Source organism: Pyrus communis, chromosome 6 (assembly GCF_963583255.1).
Source record: "Pyrus communis chromosome 6, drPyrComm1.1, whole genome shotgun sequence".
NCBI lineage: Eukaryota > Viridiplantae > Streptophyta > Magnoliopsida > Rosales > Rosaceae > Pyrus > Pyrus communis.
In genome coordinates this window covers 17,965,225-17,987,113 of record NC_084808.1, presented here as the reverse complement: position 1 = coordinate 17,987,113, position 21,889 = coordinate 17,965,225, and the positions used below count along the sequence as shown (strand labels likewise).

The window sequence follows — 21,889 nt, the reverse complement described above, 5'->3', positions numbered from 1 at the left end:
CAATCATTGTACTATTCACTTTACCCTTTATTTTGTCTTTATCGTTAAAACTCAAAGTTTTGAAGCCATTTTCATTAGTTTTCCATTTTAAATACTTTTATTTAAAATTAAATATGAATATTACTTGACAAAAACTGATCACACAATATACAATAAATGAACACGATTTGAGATCTTAAGATCCTTCCAAAGAGGGTCCGAAGAGTGTCCTCATTCGAAAACAAATATGCACTTTAGTTAAATTAATATTCAAGGAGGAACCTATCCTTAGACTTACTCTAGTCTCCAAATTTGAAGTCCAAATATTTGACCTCTACCACGAAGCCATCCGCCAACGTAGAAAGGCAATAAAAACCAGGACAGTCGACGGCCGGCACAAAAAAAGCCATTAGAAATCAATATTTGAATAAAATTCAACATATTTATTATTCATCGTTCTCTTTGCATTATCTGATTTCTGTCCGTATCCATGTCATTGTCACCTACCTCTTTCTGATCGCGATCGTTGGGACGCGTGCCCTTTATAACATTCAATCCGGGATGCCCTTCCCGAGAAACAAACAGAAAGTTAAGAGCTCACGAAACCCTGACCTCAGTGGATAATATCACATCGAACAACAAAAACATTGCCGACTCACGACACCAAATCACCAATCGCGCTTCTTCTCCTCCTCTCTGCTGTTTGGAAACCAGGACCAACGTCCCAACGCTCCTTCCGATGGATTCAGCGCCAGCCCAGCGTCGCCTTAGAGCAATCAATGGCCACCTCGCCTCCGCCTCCGCCGCCGACTCCGAGTCCCTTCTCCGTCTCAACCCCACCGCCGGCGAGTTTTTTTCCGGTGCTCCCTCTGTCTCTCTCTGTTGATTTTTTCCAGCTCAATTTTGGTTTTGGTTTTGAATTTTGATCGGATAGTATGCACGCGAAGCTCAAAGCTTTTTTGTGAAGGAAGTTATTTCAAAGGAGAAAAAGCTAGGGCTTATTTAAGGTGGCATTAATGCCCCTAGGTTTTGTGGTGTCTTTATTGTGAGATACTTTTGAGCTTCCGAGGGCTCGATACATTTATGATTCATTGCTTTTTTTTTTCGATTTTTTTATCTTCCGTTTTGACTTCGGTTGAGGATCATTCGATTTTGAATTGTTTTCCATTTGTGGGTGCTGCTTCATTTGATTTCATACGCTGCTTTTTCTGATGTGGAAAGCACTTCCGATTCATTTGATTTCATACGCTGCTTTTTCTGATGTGGGACAGATAATGTTGCGTTTCGATTTCTAAGAGATTTGGATTTAACTTACTTTTTTGTTTTTGTTTTGATAAAGGACTTTCTTTGATGGACACTTATGTTTTTCTTTTTTGCGGAATTTGTTCCTGATGGCGTTTTGGGTTGTTTTCCGTTGGCAAATAAAATCAGATCTTTTGTGGGGATTTTGGTCAATGGGGACAAGAGACCATTTTGAGTGGGCTTTTGATTCGGGGGAGGTATGGCAACGCTTTATGGGAACTATGGATATGTAGCGGGGTATAAAAACCAATGAATCAATTAATATCTTTGATGGAAAGACCGTTGTATGACAATTAGGAAAATATACTTGGGAGTTCATCGTTTTGTCCTTCCATTGGTCTGAATTCTGTGAAACTTTACTTTCTATCTCCCGCTTCCAAGCACATATAAGCATTTGACAATTTTCTTTGCTCCTCTCTCTTTCTCTCTCTCTCTCTCTAATGGGAAAAATGGACTGATCTAGCTGATGAAGAGTACTTGAAGTTTTTGGATATAAATTTATATAAAAACTCGGATCAGTAAAATGAAGTGGACTACGATGACAAAGAAGGTGGATTATATGAAAAAAGAACTATAGTATTTACAGGGCTAATCCTTTCAGCAATTGGTTTCATTGTTTTCTCTTCAATTGATTAAAATATTGTCTGCTTTTTGTCTGTCGTAGGTTTGGTTTTGTATCTCTCTTTTCCTTCGTTTGGTTCTCTTGTTTAGTTTCTTTTGCATTATGTGTTTCATAATGAAAACTTTGGCCATTTACATTCGCATGTTGTATGGGATATGTCACTGCATGAATCCTGCTTTGTGGGATATTGTGAAAGTGATAGTGGATGAGTCTGTTGCTCAAAAGATAAACTTCTGGGGGAATCGAGGGCTTTCAAGTTGGATATGAAATGGAAGTCAGATTCTTTGAAAGGTTTGGTTTCTTTGTTTTGCGGTGGACAGGGGACTATAGAATAAGTGGGAACAGCTTGGTAAAGGTGGTTAGCAACCTGTTCTAGATACGTGTCTAGGATGTTTAACTTATTGACTCAAATACATATATTATTAATATCATTAAATTCGTGACAGAGCATGGTTACAGTGTGGTGCTTCCAGAGAAATTAGACACAGGAAAGTGGAATGTATACAGGTGGGCATACTCCCTTTTTTTCATTTGTGCTGCCCCAACAAGGTCCATGGCTATTCTCTCTATTCATGTGAGGAAAATATATTTGTTTTGTTGTGGTGACAGATCTGCTCACTCCCCATTGAAGCTTGTTAGTAGATTCCCTGATCATCCTGAAATTGGTACACTGCATGATAATTTTGTGTGAGTCACTTACTTTTTGCCAAACTACACAAGGACATTTAAGCTCAACAATTCCTTACAAATATCTGTCCTAAATTTATATTTCTATCCACTTGTATTTAGTTCCCTTGGAATTTGCTAAAAGACTTTATCTAACTTTTGTCAATATTAGGCATTCTGTTGAAACTTTCCGAGATTATAAATATTTGGGCACACGAATTCGCGTTGATGGAACAGTTGGAGAGTGAGTGTCTTTTCATGTAATTTAAAATTCTCAGTTCCTGTGAATCACAATTATTTGGCTCACATCCAGTGGAAACCTCACCCGGTTTCATTTGTTTTTCTGCCTTCAAGTTACAAATGGATGACGTACGGAGAAGCAGGTACTGCTCGGTCAGGAATAGGTTCTGGCCTAATTTATCATGGAATACCAAAGGTGTAATTTCACTAATTGTTCTATGGTTCCTATACTTTCGTTTATTGGTCATTGAACTTCATCTCTAATTAGTTCCTTGAAAATACTGAGTGGATTTCCCTGATGTTACTTGACATCAAATCCTCCTTGAACTTTTATTTCTATAACTACAGGGATCTTCCATTGGATTGTATTTTATCAATAGACCTGAGTGGCTCATCGTTGATCATGCCTGCTCTGCGTATTCGTACATATCAGTTCCTTTATATGACACTCTCGGTTTGTGCCACTTTTCCCGTATTTTGCCAATCTTGGTCTAGGTGTCAGATGTTATAATTGAATATGGTATTCTTTGCAGGTCCAGATGCTGTCAAGTACATTGTAAATCATGCTGTTGTACAAGTTATCTTTTGTGTGCCTCAAACATTGAATAGTGTGAGTTTAACTTATATCACTTCAGGGTGCTCTATAACTTAACAATATTCTCTTGAGTTGTAAAAACTTAATCTTGTAAATTTCTTTCTTCCTCGGTTTTATATACGTTAGGTATTAAATGACAACTAAAAATTTGTTTTATATTCTTGGAGATGCGCATATGATCAGCTATAACCCATACATATTTATATATGTTAAGTATTAAATGACAACTAAAATTTTGTTTTATATTCTTGGAGGTGCGCATATGATCAGCTATAACCCATACATATTTGGGTAAATGCTATTCGCAAAATGTTTTGAGCAAGTGTTCATCAGGTTGAATTGTTGTATGGAATATAGACCAGATGCTAATTTAGATATCAAATTATTAAAATAAAGACGAAGAAAACGTGGTCTACATGCAGAAAAAACTCAACATAAAAATAAAAAAGTGAAGATCCTTTAACAGTAACCATCCACGTAACTGGGAAACTGTTTCTTCTGAACTATGTGGTGTCGAGTTCTTTCACCTTGACATTGGACTCATGTTTGGCCACAATTACTGTCAAAGTTATATCCCTTAAGGCGCTTTTTTCCTTGCAGTGTATATAATCTATATAACTTGTAGACTGAAATTGTTCATGTTTGGTTATTCCATATTGTTATATTACACGGCTCTGAATTCCTCAATTGATTCTTGTCATTTGGAATTGCAGTTGTTGAGCTTCTTGGCGGATATTCCAACTGTACGCCTGATTGTGGTATGAGAATACACCTCATAGTATTAAATAAATCTTTGTACTACTGAAAGGTGATTGTGATGTTGACTTTGCACAGTTTATATATCATTTAAAATAATGTTTTCATTTCCCTTCGATATTATGCAGGTTGTTGGGGGAGTGGATGATCAAATTCCATCCCTTCCATCATCGACCGGAGTGAAGGTTGTAACATATTCAAAATTGCTATCTCAGGTAATTCCATTCTTCCCCATGAATCCACTGAATCCATGAAAGGTCATAGGAGATCTGCCAAAGATCTTCTTATGGATGCATAAATGATAGACATCCAAGTATTATATGATAAATTTTTATTTGTAAAATATTAGCATAAAGATAATGCTTTGAGCAATGCTAAAAGAAACTCACAAGCATAAACACTCCAGAAATACCCATGTCATCATAGCTGCATATTGGATATTTTCTCTGTCCTAGGCCACTCGTTGTCTTCTTGCAGATTTTAATGCATAGTCTGTTCACACAGATAATGAACATGAGGTGTTTTCTGCTAATGTTGCTACTTGGATATTACGATTCTTATTATACTTAGATTCCTTAGTATGTGATGATATATTTTTAAAAACTTTGAGTGATGTGCTTCTTATCCATTGTGTTATTTTAGGGCTCTAGTAGTATTCAGCCTTTTTGCCCACCAAAACCAGAGGATGTTGCTACAATATGCTACACAAGTGGTACAACTGGCACCCCAAAGGTACCAACTTAAAGTGTTATGAACTTTTAGATTTTTCAACCAAAATATATGTAACAACTTTTAGCTTTCTGATGAAGTTGGGTTTCCGCAATAAATGGTTTAACTTTTGTATTTGCATATATTATTTTGAGTTCTCCTTTTAGAACTGTTAAGATATTGTGTGAGAAACAAAAATTCTAGGGCTGTCATCTCCTCCAATACAATTATGTTAAATACTCTCCGTATCTTCTATGTAACCCCATGTATTGTAACACTTGCACTATAACTGACAATAACATTTGGCTAGGGAGCTGTATTGACTCATGGAAACTTTATTGCAAATGTTGCTGGGTCCACTATTGCTGTCAAATTCTACGCGTCTGACGTGTGAGTATCAGTAGTTTTGTTTGCCTAGTAGGTTTTTTTTTGGTCAGATTTTCAATTCCACACACACTGCTTCGTCTCTGACTATTTTACCTTGTATTTTCCAGCTACATATCATATCTTCCCTTGGCACACATTTATGAACGGGTTAACCAGGTCATGACAGCATATTTTGGAGTTGCTGTTGGATTCTATCAAGGGGTATGAAACTTGTTTTCACCATTTCCTTTTCAATAGTTTTTGCCATATCTTGAATCTGTAGTATTGTCCCCCCACCGAAACAAAAACCTGTCCATTTGTTAAAAAGGTTTACTTCATTGTAAATGCTTTTTTTGCATCTTTTTTCTTGGAATGCAATATACACTGCGCCAGAATCAATCTACCTGGTCAAAATTAGTCTGCAGTTTACTAAGGGTAGATTCATGTTGACGTATTAAACTGTTCTCAATTATACTGGTTTCAAGCATGTAAGAGTAAGACTTTACTAGAAGTGATGAATCTCCTAATGTAATCTAATGCATTTGTAATGTTGATTCATAAACATTAACATTGGTCTAAGGCTCTAAACCTATTGGAACTTATTAATAACTTTAAAACTGCTGACCTTTGCCTATATGTTGTAATATATGTTATAGTCGTTAGACTAGCTGGTTTATTTATAAGTTTATATCTTGTTTTTTTGGGTTTAACTACATATGTTTAGAGACAAGCCTTACAGGGTTTATTTAACTGTTCGATGCAGGATAATCTAAAATTAATGGACGATATGGCAGCACTAAGACCTACCATCTTCTGCAGTGTTCCTAGGCTGTATAACAGAATATATGCGGGGTAAATTTTTTTTAATTGCTTATGTGATTGTTCACCTAAAAGAAACTAATATCCTTAAACAGTCATTAACTCGGATGTACTGGCTATTTAGTATTACAAATGCGGTAAAGACATCCGGTGCGCTGAGGGAGAGGCTATTTAATGCTGCTTACAATGCCAAGAAGCAGGCACTATTAAGTGGTAAAGCATTTTGCCACCTAAATTCTTTTTACATTATAACATGAGAGTCTACGACTCACACAATTACTTATGCTTTAAACTTCTTTTTGCGTACTTAACACTAAGTATGATCTTATGGAAATGGTTTAAGGTGTGAAATCTAGGTGCCAACGTCCAAGTAGAAAATGTATCAAGTTTAACTTTGAAATAATAGAAAACTAGAATTGTGGAAAATTAGAACCAAAACTACAAATGAATGAGTTGTAGTCTATATTTAAGGTGGAAATGTAGCAGCTTGAAAATGAGATGGACAGAAATGTTTGCTCGACCCTGCCTCGTGGTTCCTTGAACTTTCTGTTAGCCATAGCTAACAAGGGATGAGTCTAAACTGTTTTGATGCCAATTACTTCCTTGTGTTATGTACTTTTCACTATTTCTTATTGTAACACGATGTTATTTTATAGGAAAAACTGCATCCCCCATGTGGGACAGATTGGTATTCAATAAGATAAAGGCTAAGCTAGGAGGACGAGTTCGTTTTATGGCATCAGGTGCTTCACCCTTGTCTCCTGATGTGATGGAATTTCTAAAGATGTAAGTCTTTTACATTTCTAGGCATATTGAATTCCTAGGAGGAGTCACATGTGGTTGATTTTTATTTTATTGTTTTTATTCTTTTGTATCTACTGGCTTGTAATTACTAATTAGTGGTGATTTATTCCCAGATGCTTTGGTGGTGAAGTAAATGAAGGGTATGGAATGACTGAGACCTCTTGTGTTATTAGTGCTATGGATGGGGCTGACAACATATCTGGGCACGTTGGCTCTCCTAATCCAGCTTGTGGTGAGTTATTATCCACTGGCTCTGTGAGTTTAACGCAGCTAATTAATGGCACTATTTACATTCATTTCGATTAATGTGGACCAAAAATTTGAGTTTTTTATTCTTTAACCCTTCTACTGTCCCGAGGGTCAGACTTAGTTAGCTGGAAAAAATGTAATTGTGAAAACTTCTTGCATGGTGCCATTCAAGTGTCAATTCCTTCTCCTCCAATGATTTTTTAAGCACTTGTATGATCTCATACTTCTCGATAGCATATCTTCACAGATGGAAGGATTATGCCTGAACTTGTTCAATTGCAATTGTCACACAAATGAGTTTTACCTGGTCATCATTATCTGACTATTATAGTGCCCTAAAATCATGTTTAATTTTCATCACAGTTATTTAGACTTGACAAACTGGTTATGTGGAACCATTTGAATGACTGGTTCCATTATATGCTCACATGTAGGGCTGTTAGAAATATTTTCCTGTCAAAACAAACTAGTGCAGTTTAACCTAAGTTGGCTTAGTCAGGTTATTGTAACATTAATCTGGCAAAGCGGACCTGATCCGATGTATTAATAGTGCATTAAAAATCCATATTTTCCCTAATGGGGTTTTGAACGTGTACTTTGGATTGCATGCATTCCTATCCATATTTTTTATTTAAATACGAATGCATGCAATAAGTGAACTATACATCTGACAATGGTGCTTGAATTCGTGGTGAAATCTGTGTCAGATTGTTAATACCTTAAAGTTTTGTTTTCATATTTTTGATTCCAGAAATAAAGCTTGTTGATGTACCGGAAATGAACTATACATCTGACGATCAACCCTATCCTCGTGGTGAAATCTGTGTCAGGGGTCCTATTATATTCCAAGGCTATTACAAAGATGAAGTGCAGACGTAGTTAACTTACTTGTTATTGCTTATTTTAAACGGTATTCATTCAGTCAGATAAAATCAGTCTGATAATATAATTGTACTGGATAGGAGGGAAGTGGTCGACGAAGATGGATGGCTTCATACTGGAGACATTGGCTTGTGGTCACCTGGAGGTCGTCTGAAAATTATTGATAGGTGAGATGATAGCATCCTCATTCTGTTCAGTATCAAGCTTTATATTTTCTAATTGTGATACGCATATGGTAACCTTGTAAAGTTCGAAGTGGTAATAGTGTCAAGTTCAATATATATGTACACACACACACATGTTAAGGCTCATAAGATTTCCCAGGCAATTGCTCACATTCGTATAAAGCAAAAGACGCACAGCATATTTTTGGATGATTAGAATCAGACATGGCCCAGCATGGGTTTATAATGCATGGTCTTGCGAAAGATATTCACTGGGCATTGCAATTAAAATGCCTACAGGTTGGATGCTAAGGGTTAAACGAACTGTGACGGTTCTACTCTTCCCATCCCCCCACCCCAAATCCTGCCCATTTTTCTTCAGAAAGTTAATTTGACCGACACCTCATATGGAGAGAATCTATTGAAATGACAGGATTTATTGTGCTTAGCATATTAGTCCTCTTTTAGCATGTGGACAGCTTATAACTGGAGGTTTTGTATACTCCTGTAGGAAGAAGAACATTTTCAAGTTGGCACAGGGAGAGTATATAGCTCCAGAGAAAATCGAGAATGTCTATGCCAAGTGCAAGTTTGTTGCCCAGTGCTTTGTCCATGGTAAGAATTTAGAATCTGCAAACTCTCTCTCTCTCTCTCTCTCTCTCACACACACACACACACACACACACAAACACACACACATACACACATGATGGGTTGCTGATGCTTATTTGCTGCTATCCATAGGTGACAGCTTTAATGCTTCGTTGGTAGCGATTGTTGCAGTTGACCCGGATGTGTTGAAAGCATGGGCTGATTCTGAAGGCATTAAGGTGAAGATATCACATTAATCACAAAAAATTAAGATATTAACTTCCATGTTTGAAGACTTACAAAAGTTTGGTTGACCTTTTTACGGATGCACATAAAAAAGTGTTTGGCCTTTCAATTTTTCCTACAAACGGTTGATAATCTTCATTCAGTAACTTCTCAAAAGTCGGAACAACTGGAAACAGTTTAACTTCTGAATAACTTCTCTGGTGATGTTTGGGTGCAGTTTGAAGATTTAGGGAAACTGTGCAATGATCCAAGAGCAAGAGCAGCTGTATTGGCTGATATGGATTCTATTGGCAGGGAAGCTCAGGCAAGTTACTTTAATAAAATTACTCAAACGCTATCCGTGTCTTGCATGCTGTTCAAATTAAGCGTTGGATGTTCTAATAAAAAATTCAATACTATCTCTTCAGTTGAGAGGTTTCGAATTTGTAAAAGCCGTGACACTGGTGCTTGAACAATTCACAATGGAGAATGGACTGCTCACTCCGACGTTTAAGGCAAGTATTCAGTTTCAAACAATTGATAGCAAATGCATGGACAAATTAACATGACTGACATTCTCTCATTCCATACTTGACCTCTTCAGATCAAGAGATCTCAAGCGAAGGATTACTATGCAAACGCAATATCGACCATGTATTCGGAGCTTGCTGTTTCCGAATCCGCCCCTTCGAAGCTTTAAGTGACACAATGAGGAGCAGCCAAATTGATGCTCTCATCCAACCACGAAAAACCGAAAAAAAAGAAAAAAAAAGAAATAAGAGAAGCAGCTAAAAGCTGGATGCCAAGCATTCTTGTAAGTAGATTTTATTATTTGTGGGGGCGACACAATGAAAGACATGGATTTCAAAGCGCCTCATACTTTGCTTATTTATTTATTTATTTTGTTTCTAAAAGTGAAATGAAATGGAAATATTCAATTTATTGATTAGAATGTACCAAAAATTAGAGAATTATAATAATTTAATAAATATAAATTAGAACTTTCAGAGCATGATTTTGATTGGTGATGTCAAGGGAATATTAAAACCTTGAGGTCGTTTTGTAACGCTTATGTGGTGCATTCTTAATCGCTCTATCAAATGTTTTATAGTACATTTCTTATTACTTTAGCTTAAAACCTTTGGTACATGGACATTCGGATAATGTATGAAACAAAAACTGAAAAGAGAATACAAGCAAAACAAATTACTATTAGTCATGGTTTCACACTTGGAAATGCGTTACCGCCGACTGGCCAATCGTTGATGGGTTGACTTTGGCTCACTACCATGTGGATATAGTGGAATTCAGCAGTGTCCATTAAAACTTAGGCATGGTCTATGGATGAAACGCACTTGGGATGGTACTCTTATGAGTCCTAGGTTTTGGACTACAAAGGACGTCGATATTGCGGTCTGTCTCCCTCCACCAAACAATGTCCGTCACTAAAGAATTGGATCTGCTCCGAATCTTAATATTCATGTTTTTCACACGGAAAAAGCGTGATTCGGTATTCTTAGAAAAAAATAGAGAAATCAAAACCGAGTTAAAAAATGCATATATTTGTACCGCATAAATTGGCACACAAACAAAATCTTTGATTTTTTTACTCTCCAATTCACGATCCAGATGTGTTGATCTTTAATGTCAGGAGCGGATCTAGTTCCTGTCACTAATACCATGCACCTTTGCTCACCTCGGTTGGACGCTGACACGTCCCGCCACCACCATCCCATCTAATTTATTAATCATTTTATATTCCTCAACCGTAAGACCTAAATTCCCTCCCCCAAGCCATAATCCACTACATTCTAATCCCATTCTTACCGAACACTTCATCCCACGTCACATCAAACAACGATCATTGCATTTCTCGAAGGCTACGATCTGACCGCCCATTCACTACATCCGAAAATTCCACACAACCGCCGCCGCAGAGGATCCAACTCCCTCTCGCGCAAGCACCTGTTTCGTTGCAAAGCGATGGTTTTTCAGTCAACAGATAGAAAATGTAAAACGACAGAAAAAAGCCAGAGAGAGAGAGAGAGAGAGACTCCCGGTTCTATACTTTTTTACGCCAGACTCATCTCTCTCTTCGAATCACTTCCCAAAAACAGTTTTCCGATTCCGATTACACGTTTCTGCTTTTCCGGAATTCAATTTGCTTCTCAATCTAATCTCCGATCGGTTATGCGGTGCGTGGACTTGGATATCGATTTCGGAATTTCTAGGGTTTGATCGGAATACCTAATTTGGAGAAATCAATCATGCTGTCGAATCATTTACAGAACGGGATCGAGGCGCCGAAGCTGGCCTGGTCCCGCCTCCCGCACTCGGAGGAAGCCGCCGAGCCCGACGCCGTCGGTCTCATGAAGATGAGCGACGATGTCGGCGTCGAGAGCCTTGACTACGAAGTTATTGAAAATTACGCATACTGGGAGGAGCAGGTTGCAATTTTAAGCTTAACTGAGGGGGAGTTTTTTTGTTAGAAATGTCCCTATTTTGGGGGTTAATTTTGTGTTTGGCAATCTACAGGCGCAGAGAGGGAAGCTCTATGTTGGTTATCATGTGATGGTGAAGTGGTTCTTTGCTTTGCTCATCGGTATCGGTAAGCACTTCTCAGCTTCCGGTACTGAATGTGTAGCTTTTCTGCTGTCACTTCAAAAGAATCAATTTTTAGTAGAACAGCATTAACATTATCATTTCATTCAATCCATTTGATTGCTTTCAGGCACTGGATTAGCTGCGGTTTTCATCAATATTGCAGTCGAGAACTTTGCAGGCTGGAAGTTTGCATTGACATTTGCAATAATCCAAAAATCATATGTGGCTGGTTTTGTAGTATACATATTCATCAACTTAGTTTTGGTTTTTTCGTCTGTATATATCGTTACACAATTTGCACCCGCAGCAGCTGGGTCTGGTATTCCGGAAATCAAGGGATATTTGAATGGTAAGGTGGACTGATCATGTATTTCTGTTGAGTGTTGCTACTTTTATCAATGAAATGTCCGCTGATTGTTATTCAAATGTGCAGGGGTTGATATACACGGTGTACTTCTTTTCAGAACCTTGATTGGAAAGGTATCGTGATCTGGTTTGGTGTTCGTTTGTTGGGATTTAAACTATGTTCTTTGCATTATAGTGTTTTTTCTGCTAATTGCACAGATCTTTGGGAGCATTGGCTCCGTGGGAGGTGGTCTAGCTTTAGGCAAAGAGGGCCCTCTTGTTCATACTGGTGCTTGTATTGCTTCTTTGCTTGGACAAGTAAGCACTACTGATCTTTTGGAAGCCTCTAATTATGTAATCTAGGCCACAGAACCACATATTATTCGTAAAAGTTTTTGTTTTCAGGAGAGTTCTTTCAGCTTCTGGGGTGTGTAGGCAATTGTTAGCACATTCTTGTAATTATTATTTTTCATATCATTTTTTAATCTACAATCTTAATGATCAAGCGTAAGTGCTTAAAACCATATTTTTATGTCCATATTGTAATATCTTTCTACTATCTGAGTTGCTTGCTATTATGTTTTTTGAAAGATTATTTTGGTCATATCTTATTACAGGGTGGATCTACGAAATACCATCTAAGCTCTAGGTGGCTACAGATATTTAATAGCGATCGGGATCGTAGGGATCTGGTGAGTGATTCATGTCTTTTATGTTTTTGTCTGAACTTTAAAGGTTTGACCCGTGTGAAACTGGACTTTTTACCTTATGCTGGTTCACTTTTGTAATCTATAATTCGTAGTTTCTCTTGCAATTTTAGTCATAGGCATAGTTATCTTGTTTGAGTATTTCTCTGTTCACGACTAACAGATGCTAGTCATCAAGTTCACGAGCTTTTGTAGTTGTACTGCTGTTCTTTTATCACTACTGATATCACGAATCTTGTTCATATGTGACGTTCTGTTTTATTGAAAGAAAATGCAGTATGTACACTATATATTCGTTGGATGTCTATGTAACTTTTGTTAAGATTGTACAAGTAATTACCAAAAAAAAAATTATCCAAGTACTGTTCTTATCATCTTCCTTTGCTCTTTGATGTGTCCAACTCTGATATTTCTTCTATTTAAAAATAGCTATGATGAACCTCAAAATTGTTCTCATTTTACATTTGTGTGATTTTTTGAAAAGGTAACCTGTGGGTGTGCAGCTGGAGTGTCTGCTGCTTTTCGAGCTCCTGTTGGTGGTGTTCTATTTGCACTGGAAGAAGTTACATCTTGGTAATGCAATTTTGGTCATGCAGTTATTGTCTCAATGTGCATTTTGATTATATTTTTTATTGGTTAAAACCTTTTTATGATAGTTAGTTCTTCGTCCTTTCAGTTTTATGTGCACGTCTATTTTAGATTGAAACATAGAATTACAATTATATATGTCAGTACTTGTGGAGTTAAAGCTCTTTTAAGTATTAAAACTCAATTCCTCAACCTTCTTTTAGGGATTTTATAACCTTTATTTAATTTTTTGTTCATAAGGTGGAAGAGTCAACTTATGTGGCGTGTATTTTTCACTTCTGCTATTGTGGCTGTTGTGGTGCGTACTGCAATGGGATGGTGTAAGAGTGGAAAGTGTGGACATTTTGGCTCAGGTGGCTTCATAATATGGGACTTATCAGAGTTAAGATCTAAATTTTTTTTTTTTTTCAAGAAAAATATCTAAAAACCTCTTTAGTTTTGTATTTTTCCTCAGTTTTGAGCCTTTTTCTAACTTCCTAACTGATGTCATTCAGTGGTCAAGAGGACTACTCTTTTGAGGAGTTCTTGCCGATGGCGGTTATTGGGGTCATTGGAGGATTACTGGGTATGGTGTTCATTGTCTGAGCTATGTGTGTCTACATGCTTTTCCTTTGTTTTTCTTTCCTCATAATATTTCACTTTATTTTCATTTTCTTTTCTTTTTTTCAGGAGCCTTATTTAACCAGCTTACGTTTTATATTGCATACTGGCGTCGAAATTATTTGCACAAGAATGGGAATCGAGTCAAGGTTGGTTTTTGACTGTAGTCGGTAATGTTTATATTCTTTCAATAGCGCCATGTAATTCTAAAATTGACTTCAACTCCTTTTTATTCCCTTCACGCCAAACACCAAAATGCAGATAATTGAAGCGTGCCTCATCTCGCTGATAACATCAATTATTTCCTTTGGTCTACCACTTTTAAGAAAATGCAGTCCATGCCCTGAAGCAGATCTAGATTCTGGTATTGAATGCCCAAGGCCTCCAGGAACGTATGGGAATTATGTAAATGTAAGATGTCAACTGATAATTACTTGCTCAGTTATTTTGAAATCGTCTATAGGTTTTCTCTTTCTTCTTGCCATTTAGCTTCAGTTTTGTATGTGGTGTCTTTCTTTTGTATTTAGCGTGAATTGAATATACAGTACTTTTATTTTCCCTTGTAGCCATATCATAATATGGAAATTGAATGGCCAACTTATACCTGAAGGTGCATATGTCTACTCTTAATAATAAAAAAAAAAGTAAATAGTATTAGTATACCAAGAACCTCTCTATGAAACCTGTAGGTTTAACTGGAAAATGTCTGGAGTTCTCAATACATGTGGAAGCCACTTGGGTTTTATGGTTTAAAAAATTAGCGAAGATAGTTATCATTATTGTTAATTTTCTTGGGAAAGCTCATTTTAAACTCCCAAGTTTGAGTCTCTCATTGACCCTAAGCCCTAAGTTACTCTTACTGATTAAAGAATCATTTTGTTTCGTTACTAAGATTCAGCTTCATTTGGGTGTTGAGAATATACTTTGGGTCCAAATACTGAATTCTGAGAATTCTGAAGTAACGTCAGAATATTCATTTCTAATTTATCGTATTTCCAGTTTTATTGCAGTAAGAACAAGGAATACAATGATCTCGCAACTATTTTCTTCAATACTCAGGTTTTTAGAATTTCTGGAATCATTTACTTCATCCTTTACGTATTGGTTTTCAGGTTGCCTTATGGGTCTCATTACAGGTTTATTTTTTCTTTTGGTTGCAGGATGATGCAATTAGGAATTTGTTTAGTGCAAAAACAATTCATGAGTATAGTGCCCAAAGTTTGTTGACCTTCTTGGTATTGCATTTGTTTACTTCACTCAACGCTTGCTTTTTCCTCTTAAAGCATTGTATTCAGTTTTTAGAAGTTAATGACAAGGCTCCTCTTTTTTGTATGTCATTTTAGCTCATGCACAGAGACTCCCCCTGGAAGTATGAAAATATATTTAGAATGTTGTAAGGTCTTGTCAATAGAGCTTGCCTTCCCCAAAGAAATATTTCAAGGGACAAAAAATAACATACATAAGAACGTTTATATGCTCTTGGAAAATGATTCTAATCTCTAAAATAAGTATAGGGGCTTGGAGTTTAAGGGCTTGGAGAACATTGAATCTTTTCAATAAAAATGTAATTTGACCATGAATGTTCCCAGAAGGAAGTTAGTTTTTCTTGTGTCATTACTCCCTTAAGGATTATTTGTGTAACTTTTCCCAATGCATTCCAGGTGATGTTTTATTCATTAGCAGTTGTGACATTTGGTACTGCCGTTCCAGCTGGTCAATTTGTTCCTGGGATCATGATAGGATCTACATATGGGCGTCTTGTGGGCAAGTTTGTGGTTAGCTTTTACAAGAAGCTCAACATTGAAGAGGGAACGTGAGTCTTGTGAATATTTATTGACAGAGATTTAAAACTAAATGCGCTTTTTTTTTTTTTTTTCAATGCATGTAATGTATTCATGAACTTTCCTCTCATGCTTACTGGTTCTGCAGATATGCTCTACTGGGAGCAGCTTCTTTTCTTGGAGGTTCAATGCGGATGACAGTGTCTCTGTGCGTCATTATGGTTGAAATCACAAATAATTTGAAATTATTGCCTCTTATCATGCTTGTTCTTCTTATTTCGAAGGTACACTTCTGAAACTTTTATTGTATTAGTAGATGCTCTGGAGAAATACTTACACCTTTTACATTTGCAGGCTGTTGGTGATGCTTTCAATGAAGGCCTGTACGAAGAACAGGCGCGATTAAAGAGCATTCCATTACTGGAATCAAGACCCAAGTACCAAATGAGGAAGATGACTGCAAAAGAGGCCTCTGGAAAAAGGGTGAATGCCATTATTAAATTTCAAATCTCTTTATTAAGATTGTAGACAAGGGCATGTGTTTGGTGCTGACATGGACAATAGATAACTTTTCATGGCTGACCCCTTATATTTAAACATTAGTACAGAGTCATATGCTCAAATGTGCCTAGAGATGTTCACTTGTCTAGAACTTGCATACCTGATCCATCTAACTTCTGATGCCTATCTCAAGTACGAGGGGCCTCTTTAAACTGTAAAGGTTATGCCCAAATTGATTTGTCTGGATCCTTTGGGAAATGGGTTATGCTTCATATCACTATAGATAACTGGATTGGACGTTAGGGAGTCTTTTGTTCAGTTCTCACCCAAATATGGAAACATCCAAATGAAGGCAGAAAAGAAAAAAAGTTGAAAGACTACCTTCTCTTATTACTTTAAAGGGGATGCCTATTCCTCCAAATAACATCAGCAGGCACTATTTCTGGTATTAAACACTTTTTTTTGCCTGTGGTTGCATTTTCCATTTTAATTGTACATGGTGCGAGTGCCTTGTGCTTCAATGATTTCACAATGCATCGACTTATTTATTCTTTTACTTTTATTCATTTCAATAGTAAGCTTACTGTGCTCAATTTTCTGTCTGTGTAGGTGATTTCCTTCCCTCGTGTTGTTAAGGTTGCAGATGTGGTTTCTATTTTGCAGAGCAACAATCATAATGGCTTCCCTGTATGCTTTACTTTGTTTTTGCCTCTCTTAACCTCTCTCTTTCTTTTTGCTTGATATATAAGTGTGTGTTTCATTTTGTATTCCCTCCAGGTGATTGATCATGCAAGAAATGGGGAAACACTTGTAATTGGACTAATGCTTCGTAGGTATGGTATTTCTAATTTCTCCATTTACGTCTGATTTCGTTTTTTGAAGCAGTCAATGCAAATGTTTTAAAACATTAACGTGAGTATTTGAATTGTGATGCAGTCACTTGTTGGTACTTCTGCAGTCGAAGGTGGATTTCCAACATAGTCCTTTACCTTGTGATCCAAGAGGATCCAGGTCTATCAGGCAAGTCGAGGCTTGAAATTTTTTTGTATTCTGGCCTTCACCTTTTACTAGGATATGTTTGACAGTTCCCTTTATATTCCAGGCACACCATCAGTGAATTTGTGAAACCTGCTTCCAGTAAAGGCTTATCTATGAATGATATACATCTCAGTTCAGATGACATGGAAATGTACATAGATCTTGCCCCATTTTTGAACCCATCTCCTTACATTGTCCCTGAGGATATGTCTTTGACAAAGGTGATAATTTCGCTGCCATTCATTTAAGGCTTTTCTTGCATGGCATGTTGTTCTAACTTAAATTTATATCGTTCTGTATGATGATGCAGGTATATAATCTTTTCCGACAACTAGGTCTGAGGCATATATTTGTTGTTCCCCGTCCATCTCGTGTGATTGGCTTGATTACCAGGAAGGATTTATTGCTTGAGGTATTGCCATCCATCCTCTTAATGGATTATACCAGCACTATACCGCAAGTATTGACTTCTGTTAGTTTTTCTTGCAGGAGAATGAGGATCCAGCTTCGGTGGAGCTCCAATCGACTAGTGTAAGGTCTCTATGATGCTTTGCTCATGCCAAATCTATCAAAATAGTTAGATGTGTGCATTAGTTAATCCTCATTATGATGGCAAGCTTGTGGCATTTTATATGGTCTTCAAATACAAATTTGGTTCCGTTGTATAAAGTGATCATGTCGCAACGTTGCCTTTCTTTTTCTTCTTTTTTGATGTGTCGGTAGCCTGCAAAATTTATTAGAAAGATGCCAATGTGCATCCAAGAGAGAAGATTTATACGAGTGATCAAGGTTGTGAGACTCAAGTTTCTCAAATATATAGCATGCCCATCCAGAAAGTGAACACTTTTTCAAGTCCTGGGTTTGTTTTTGGCACCTAGAATACAGTGATACATAGATGTATATGCCTGAGAAATATGTGTTCTGCAGACCAGATAAATGAAGAAGTTTTCGTTCTTTTATATATGTCAACTTGGGAGGAGACTACATGGCACATTGAATATGTTTGAACCGAATATACTGGGGTTACAATGGTCTCGTTCAATTTGGATTTTAGTCCATGGATTATTCATGAATTATTTTCTTCCAGTTAAATTGATATTTATCATTTCTTTAAAGGCTTATGTCAGTGACATGATTCAATTTTCTCCATTTTCCCACTTCACTGTTCCTCTTTTGCTAGAGGTTTTGACCGTATGGCACTTGCTTTCGCATAGAGTGGATAGAAAGTAAGCCAATTAGCACTTGCTTTCGTTCTTAACAACATTTTTGCTTTACTTGCCAAATATAGCACCTGTGATGTGAAAACAAATCTCTTGCCCAAACGTGCATTTTACCTTTTCCATTGACAAATTTTTAATGTTCTTCATAATTCTCTGATGGCGCCTTTGATGTGAAAACAAATATCTTGCCCGAACATGCATTTTACCTTTTCTATTGACAAATTTTTAATCTTCTTCATAATTCTCTGATGGCACCTGTGATGTGAAAACAAATCTCTTGTCCGAACATGCATTTTACCTTTTCCATTGACAAATTTTTAATCTTCTTCATAATTCTCTGATGGCAGAACTCAGTATCGAGATAGAAGAAAGGTTGGAAGGAATGGAGATATGGAGCGCCCGCTTCTCACTAGTCTTCTGGTCTAACATCATGTGTCCGGCTGATAATAAGGTCTGATCATCCTTGAGGACTTAATTCTTTAGAGCTTCCTCCATTCTTTGAACCTAAAATCTTATTCTTTCTCTGTAAGTTTACCTTAGGATCTAGGACTTTAGAATCCATCAATATGCTTCCCCTCGCACCGAGGGTAAACGGATCACACTCACCTGAATTTTGTAGCATGTATATCTGGATGATAATATACGGCAGATTAATGCAGACATAGAGGTTAAGTCTGGGACGCTGAATAAATGACGGGTTACACAGGAATTTGCAAGAATGGGAAGGATGTGACCCAATGTACTTGTACTGATTTTAGTGTTGTCGAGAAAATGGTTTAGGGAGAAATTAATCAACATTAGTTTTGATACAGATGATGTTTACCGAAAGGAATTTCTGAGCTCTTACAGTTTTGATGCATTCTTGCAGACGCAACAGCATATCAGCGTCTGCTACTTTTGAATGATGTTCCAGTTGACACAAATAGAGTGCAACGGAACACGTTTTAATTTACCATTACATTCTTGCATTTATTTGTCTTCCATTCCAAGAGAGTTGATTTTGGGAATTCGTACACCTGGCTTAGGACTTGGAACCCTAGGTTCAGGACCCCGAACTCGGGGTTCTAGTGTGGTAGATCAAATTGAAATCGATCTTGACCGCAAGCAATACGTTATAGATCAGTTATAATTCATCCGTTCCTTTAGCTTGTTCTCCTTTTGTGTTCTCTCGTAGTATGTATGTTCCTTTAGCTTGTTCTCCTTTTGTGTTCTCTTGTAATATGTTTGCTAGTCGTGGAAGATCTTTATTTTTCCGAGTTTGTAACCTTACTTTAATGTATTGCTTCTTATTAGTTACCGAGCGATGTGGTATTGTTAACAGCTTCTTATTGTTAAAAATAAGTGTGAACTAATATACCCTCCGAAAAGAGTTCATGTAACACAGTGAAAATGTTTGCATCAGTTGTATGATTGATCTGAGCCAAAAATTGATGATTATTTATACAAATCTTCCACATTTTGGTAATATCCGAAATTTATTTGAAGGTTGTGTAAGCTGTATATGTAATGTCTGGATATCAAGTACGAAAATCACTACTAACCCATCTCAAAAGAGCCGTAAAAAGACTCAAATTACTGCCCAGTATGTATAAAACCAATAAACTTGAGCGACTAAGCAAGACCAGAAACAAGAAGTGTTAATCCCAGCAGAATAAAATTTCCCTTCAGTGATTGTAAAGGAGCAGCCATGCTTGGACCTGGCGTCGGTGCATGCGGAGCAGTAACTGCTGGAGGGGCCAATGCCGAAGGAGTTGGAGCTGCCGACGAAGGATGGCGCATGGCGTTGATGTCGACATTCTGGCCGGCCTGGCAGTGACCGGGGACTCCGCACATGTAGAAGTAATGGCCTCTGGTGGTGATGGTGATTGTGTCATTTCCGGTGGTGTGGGAGTCGAGGGGGAGTGAGGCGTTGCATGACCGATACATGGCGTGCGTAACACGAATCACGTTGTGGAGTTGAGGGTTGTATTCGAATCCTGATTGATCCCATTGATCCCACATAACATAAGACATTCAAAACAAGGTTTTAAAAGTTTGCAAAACATGTGATGTGTCATCAATATATAATAAGTACGTTAATCAACACTTAAGTAATAACTCAATCATAAAAAATCACGTCATATGATTTACAAAATTTAATCAAAGTAGTTAGTTTCTATTGCATTACCCCTCATATCCTTCATCTTTTGTAGAACCATCATGATCGATCGGATCGAGAGATGGATATTCTAATGCCAAACATCCATAGTGGACAGTAATTTAATTTCCAATGGGATTGCGGAGAGCACGCGTGCGTTAGAAAGAGATCCATCACCCCTCCCTTTTTTCAGTTTTTCTAACCAAGAATGGCCACCATAATCATCATCATTCACTTGGAGACCCTTTTGAAATTAATCACTAAATTATTTACATTATCAAAATGTTGCATATAATTATTTTCCTAAGATCGAGAAAAATTGGAAAACTATTATACGCAATCGGTAACACTTCAGAATAAAAACATTCATTAACGAGAGATACATGAAAATCAAGCAAAATTGTTTCGCATATGCATTTCTTCTTCCTATTTGTTTTTAGTTTTTAAATTAATATATTAAAAAATCACTAAGGAACAACAATAAATATACTATACAATAGAAAAATGAGTGTGAAAATTAATTTCCAAAATTAAATGACGTTCAAAATCATGCTGGAAAAGAGAAACTAAAAACTGGGAGATAATAACTCACTGATAACATCACCCAGTTGGAAAGTTTTAGAAGCAGCCCATTGTTTGTAGTTGACATTTCCGAAGGTGGTCCACCCGGCGGAGTCTCCGACCTTGTACACAGCTGCACTGGACACCTCCAAAACAGCCGTCACCGCCACCACTAGAGCCACGACTCGGACCACCAAAGCCATGGCTCTGCTACCTAGAAAATTTCAACTCTTTGAGACTCTGAGATCCTAATAAGCTTGTAGATTTTGGATTGTGTAGAATGGAATTATGGAATGCAGTGAGGGACTCAAAGGGGACCTCCCATTTTTGGTATTTATGAAGCTTTTGGATGGGGATGGCAGGTTGGCTGTTGGAAACCTTAAACAGGAGAATTAATTTGTCAAGGTTTTGGGTTGCTGTGCTGGGTTTGTCCCTTTGGGGTTTATTTGCAGTCAGTGGGGAAGTAAACGATTGTGACTCAATATATTAGTATTGGTCCGGTCGTTGAGTTGGGTTGTTTGAGAATACAATTTTGATTGGGCGATAAATTCTTTTAAAATTAAAAGATTTAAATTTTTAGGGTTTAAATAAACTTTGGCCTGCCTAGCTTCACGATTGATGCAATTACTAGCGTATGCTGTGTTGTATTTTGATTCTCACAAGCAGATAGCACATGTTGACACGAAAATTAAAGTTAAATTGTTAGTTGACAGATAAGATTGGATTGTCCATTGACACATGAGTCTTGCTAATTGGTAACTCCCCCTTTTCTTTTAGGAGAACTAATCAAAATGGCTTGAAAATTTTGAGTTTTAACGATAAAGACAAAATAAAGGGTA

General features: G+C 37.1%; 3 protein-coding genes across 3 annotated transcripts; 2 read left to right on the top strand and 1 right to left on the bottom strand.

Moving 5' to 3' along the window:
- The first annotated feature begins 337 nt into the window (after positions 1-337).
- Positions 338-9,981, top strand: LOC137737156 (long chain acyl-CoA synthetase 6, peroxisomal-like). The gene is made up of 23 exons (XM_068476546.1): positions 338-839; positions 2,350-2,410; positions 2,513-2,590; positions 2,742-2,813; positions 2,924-3,005; positions 3,158-3,263; positions 3,343-3,419; positions 4,118-4,162; positions 4,289-4,375; positions 4,803-4,892; positions 5,179-5,258; positions 5,363-5,456; positions 5,998-6,086; positions 6,178-6,266; positions 6,710-6,839; positions 6,971-7,089; positions 7,858-7,981; positions 8,069-8,155; positions 8,664-8,767; positions 8,897-8,982; positions 9,207-9,293; positions 9,397-9,483; positions 9,573-9,981. The coding sequence occupies exons 1-23, from the start codon at positions 719-721 to the stop codon at positions 9,666-9,668; spliced, it is 2,091 nt and encodes a 696-aa protein (XP_068332647.1). The 5' UTR covers positions 338-718; the 3' UTR covers positions 9,669-9,981.
- A 981-nt stretch (positions 9,982-10,962) lies between these two features.
- LOC137736779 (chloride channel protein CLC-d) lies at positions 10,963-19,200 on the top strand. Its single transcript, XM_068476045.1, has 23 exons — positions 10,963-11,415; positions 11,504-11,576; positions 11,700-11,921; positions 12,006-12,052; positions 12,137-12,235; positions 12,535-12,609; positions 13,109-13,197; positions 13,453-13,593; positions 13,707-13,777; positions 13,882-13,961; positions 14,074-14,223; positions 14,812-14,871; positions 14,973-15,047; positions 15,474-15,625; positions 15,742-15,877; positions 15,948-16,076; positions 16,704-16,781; positions 16,872-16,927; positions 17,031-17,114; positions 17,197-17,353; positions 17,443-17,544; positions 17,622-17,668; positions 18,700-19,200. Exons 1-23 carry the CDS (start codon positions 11,236-11,238, stop codon positions 18,776-18,778), a joined length of 2,382 nt encoding a protein of 793 aa, XP_068332146.1. The 5' UTR covers positions 10,963-11,235; the 3' UTR covers positions 18,779-19,200.
- A 371-nt stretch (positions 19,201-19,571) lies between these two features.
- LOC137736780 (mavicyanin-like) lies at positions 19,572-21,417 on the bottom strand. Its single transcript, XM_068476046.1, has 2 exons — positions 21,082-21,417; positions 19,572-20,328 (listed from the first exon to the last, which is right to left on the bottom strand). The coding sequence occupies exons 1-2, from the start codon at positions 21,251-21,253 to the stop codon at positions 19,964-19,966; spliced, it is 537 nt and encodes a 178-aa protein (XP_068332147.1). The 5' UTR covers positions 21,254-21,417; the 3' UTR covers positions 19,572-19,963.
- Between the last annotated feature and the right edge of the window lie 472 nt (positions 21,418-21,889).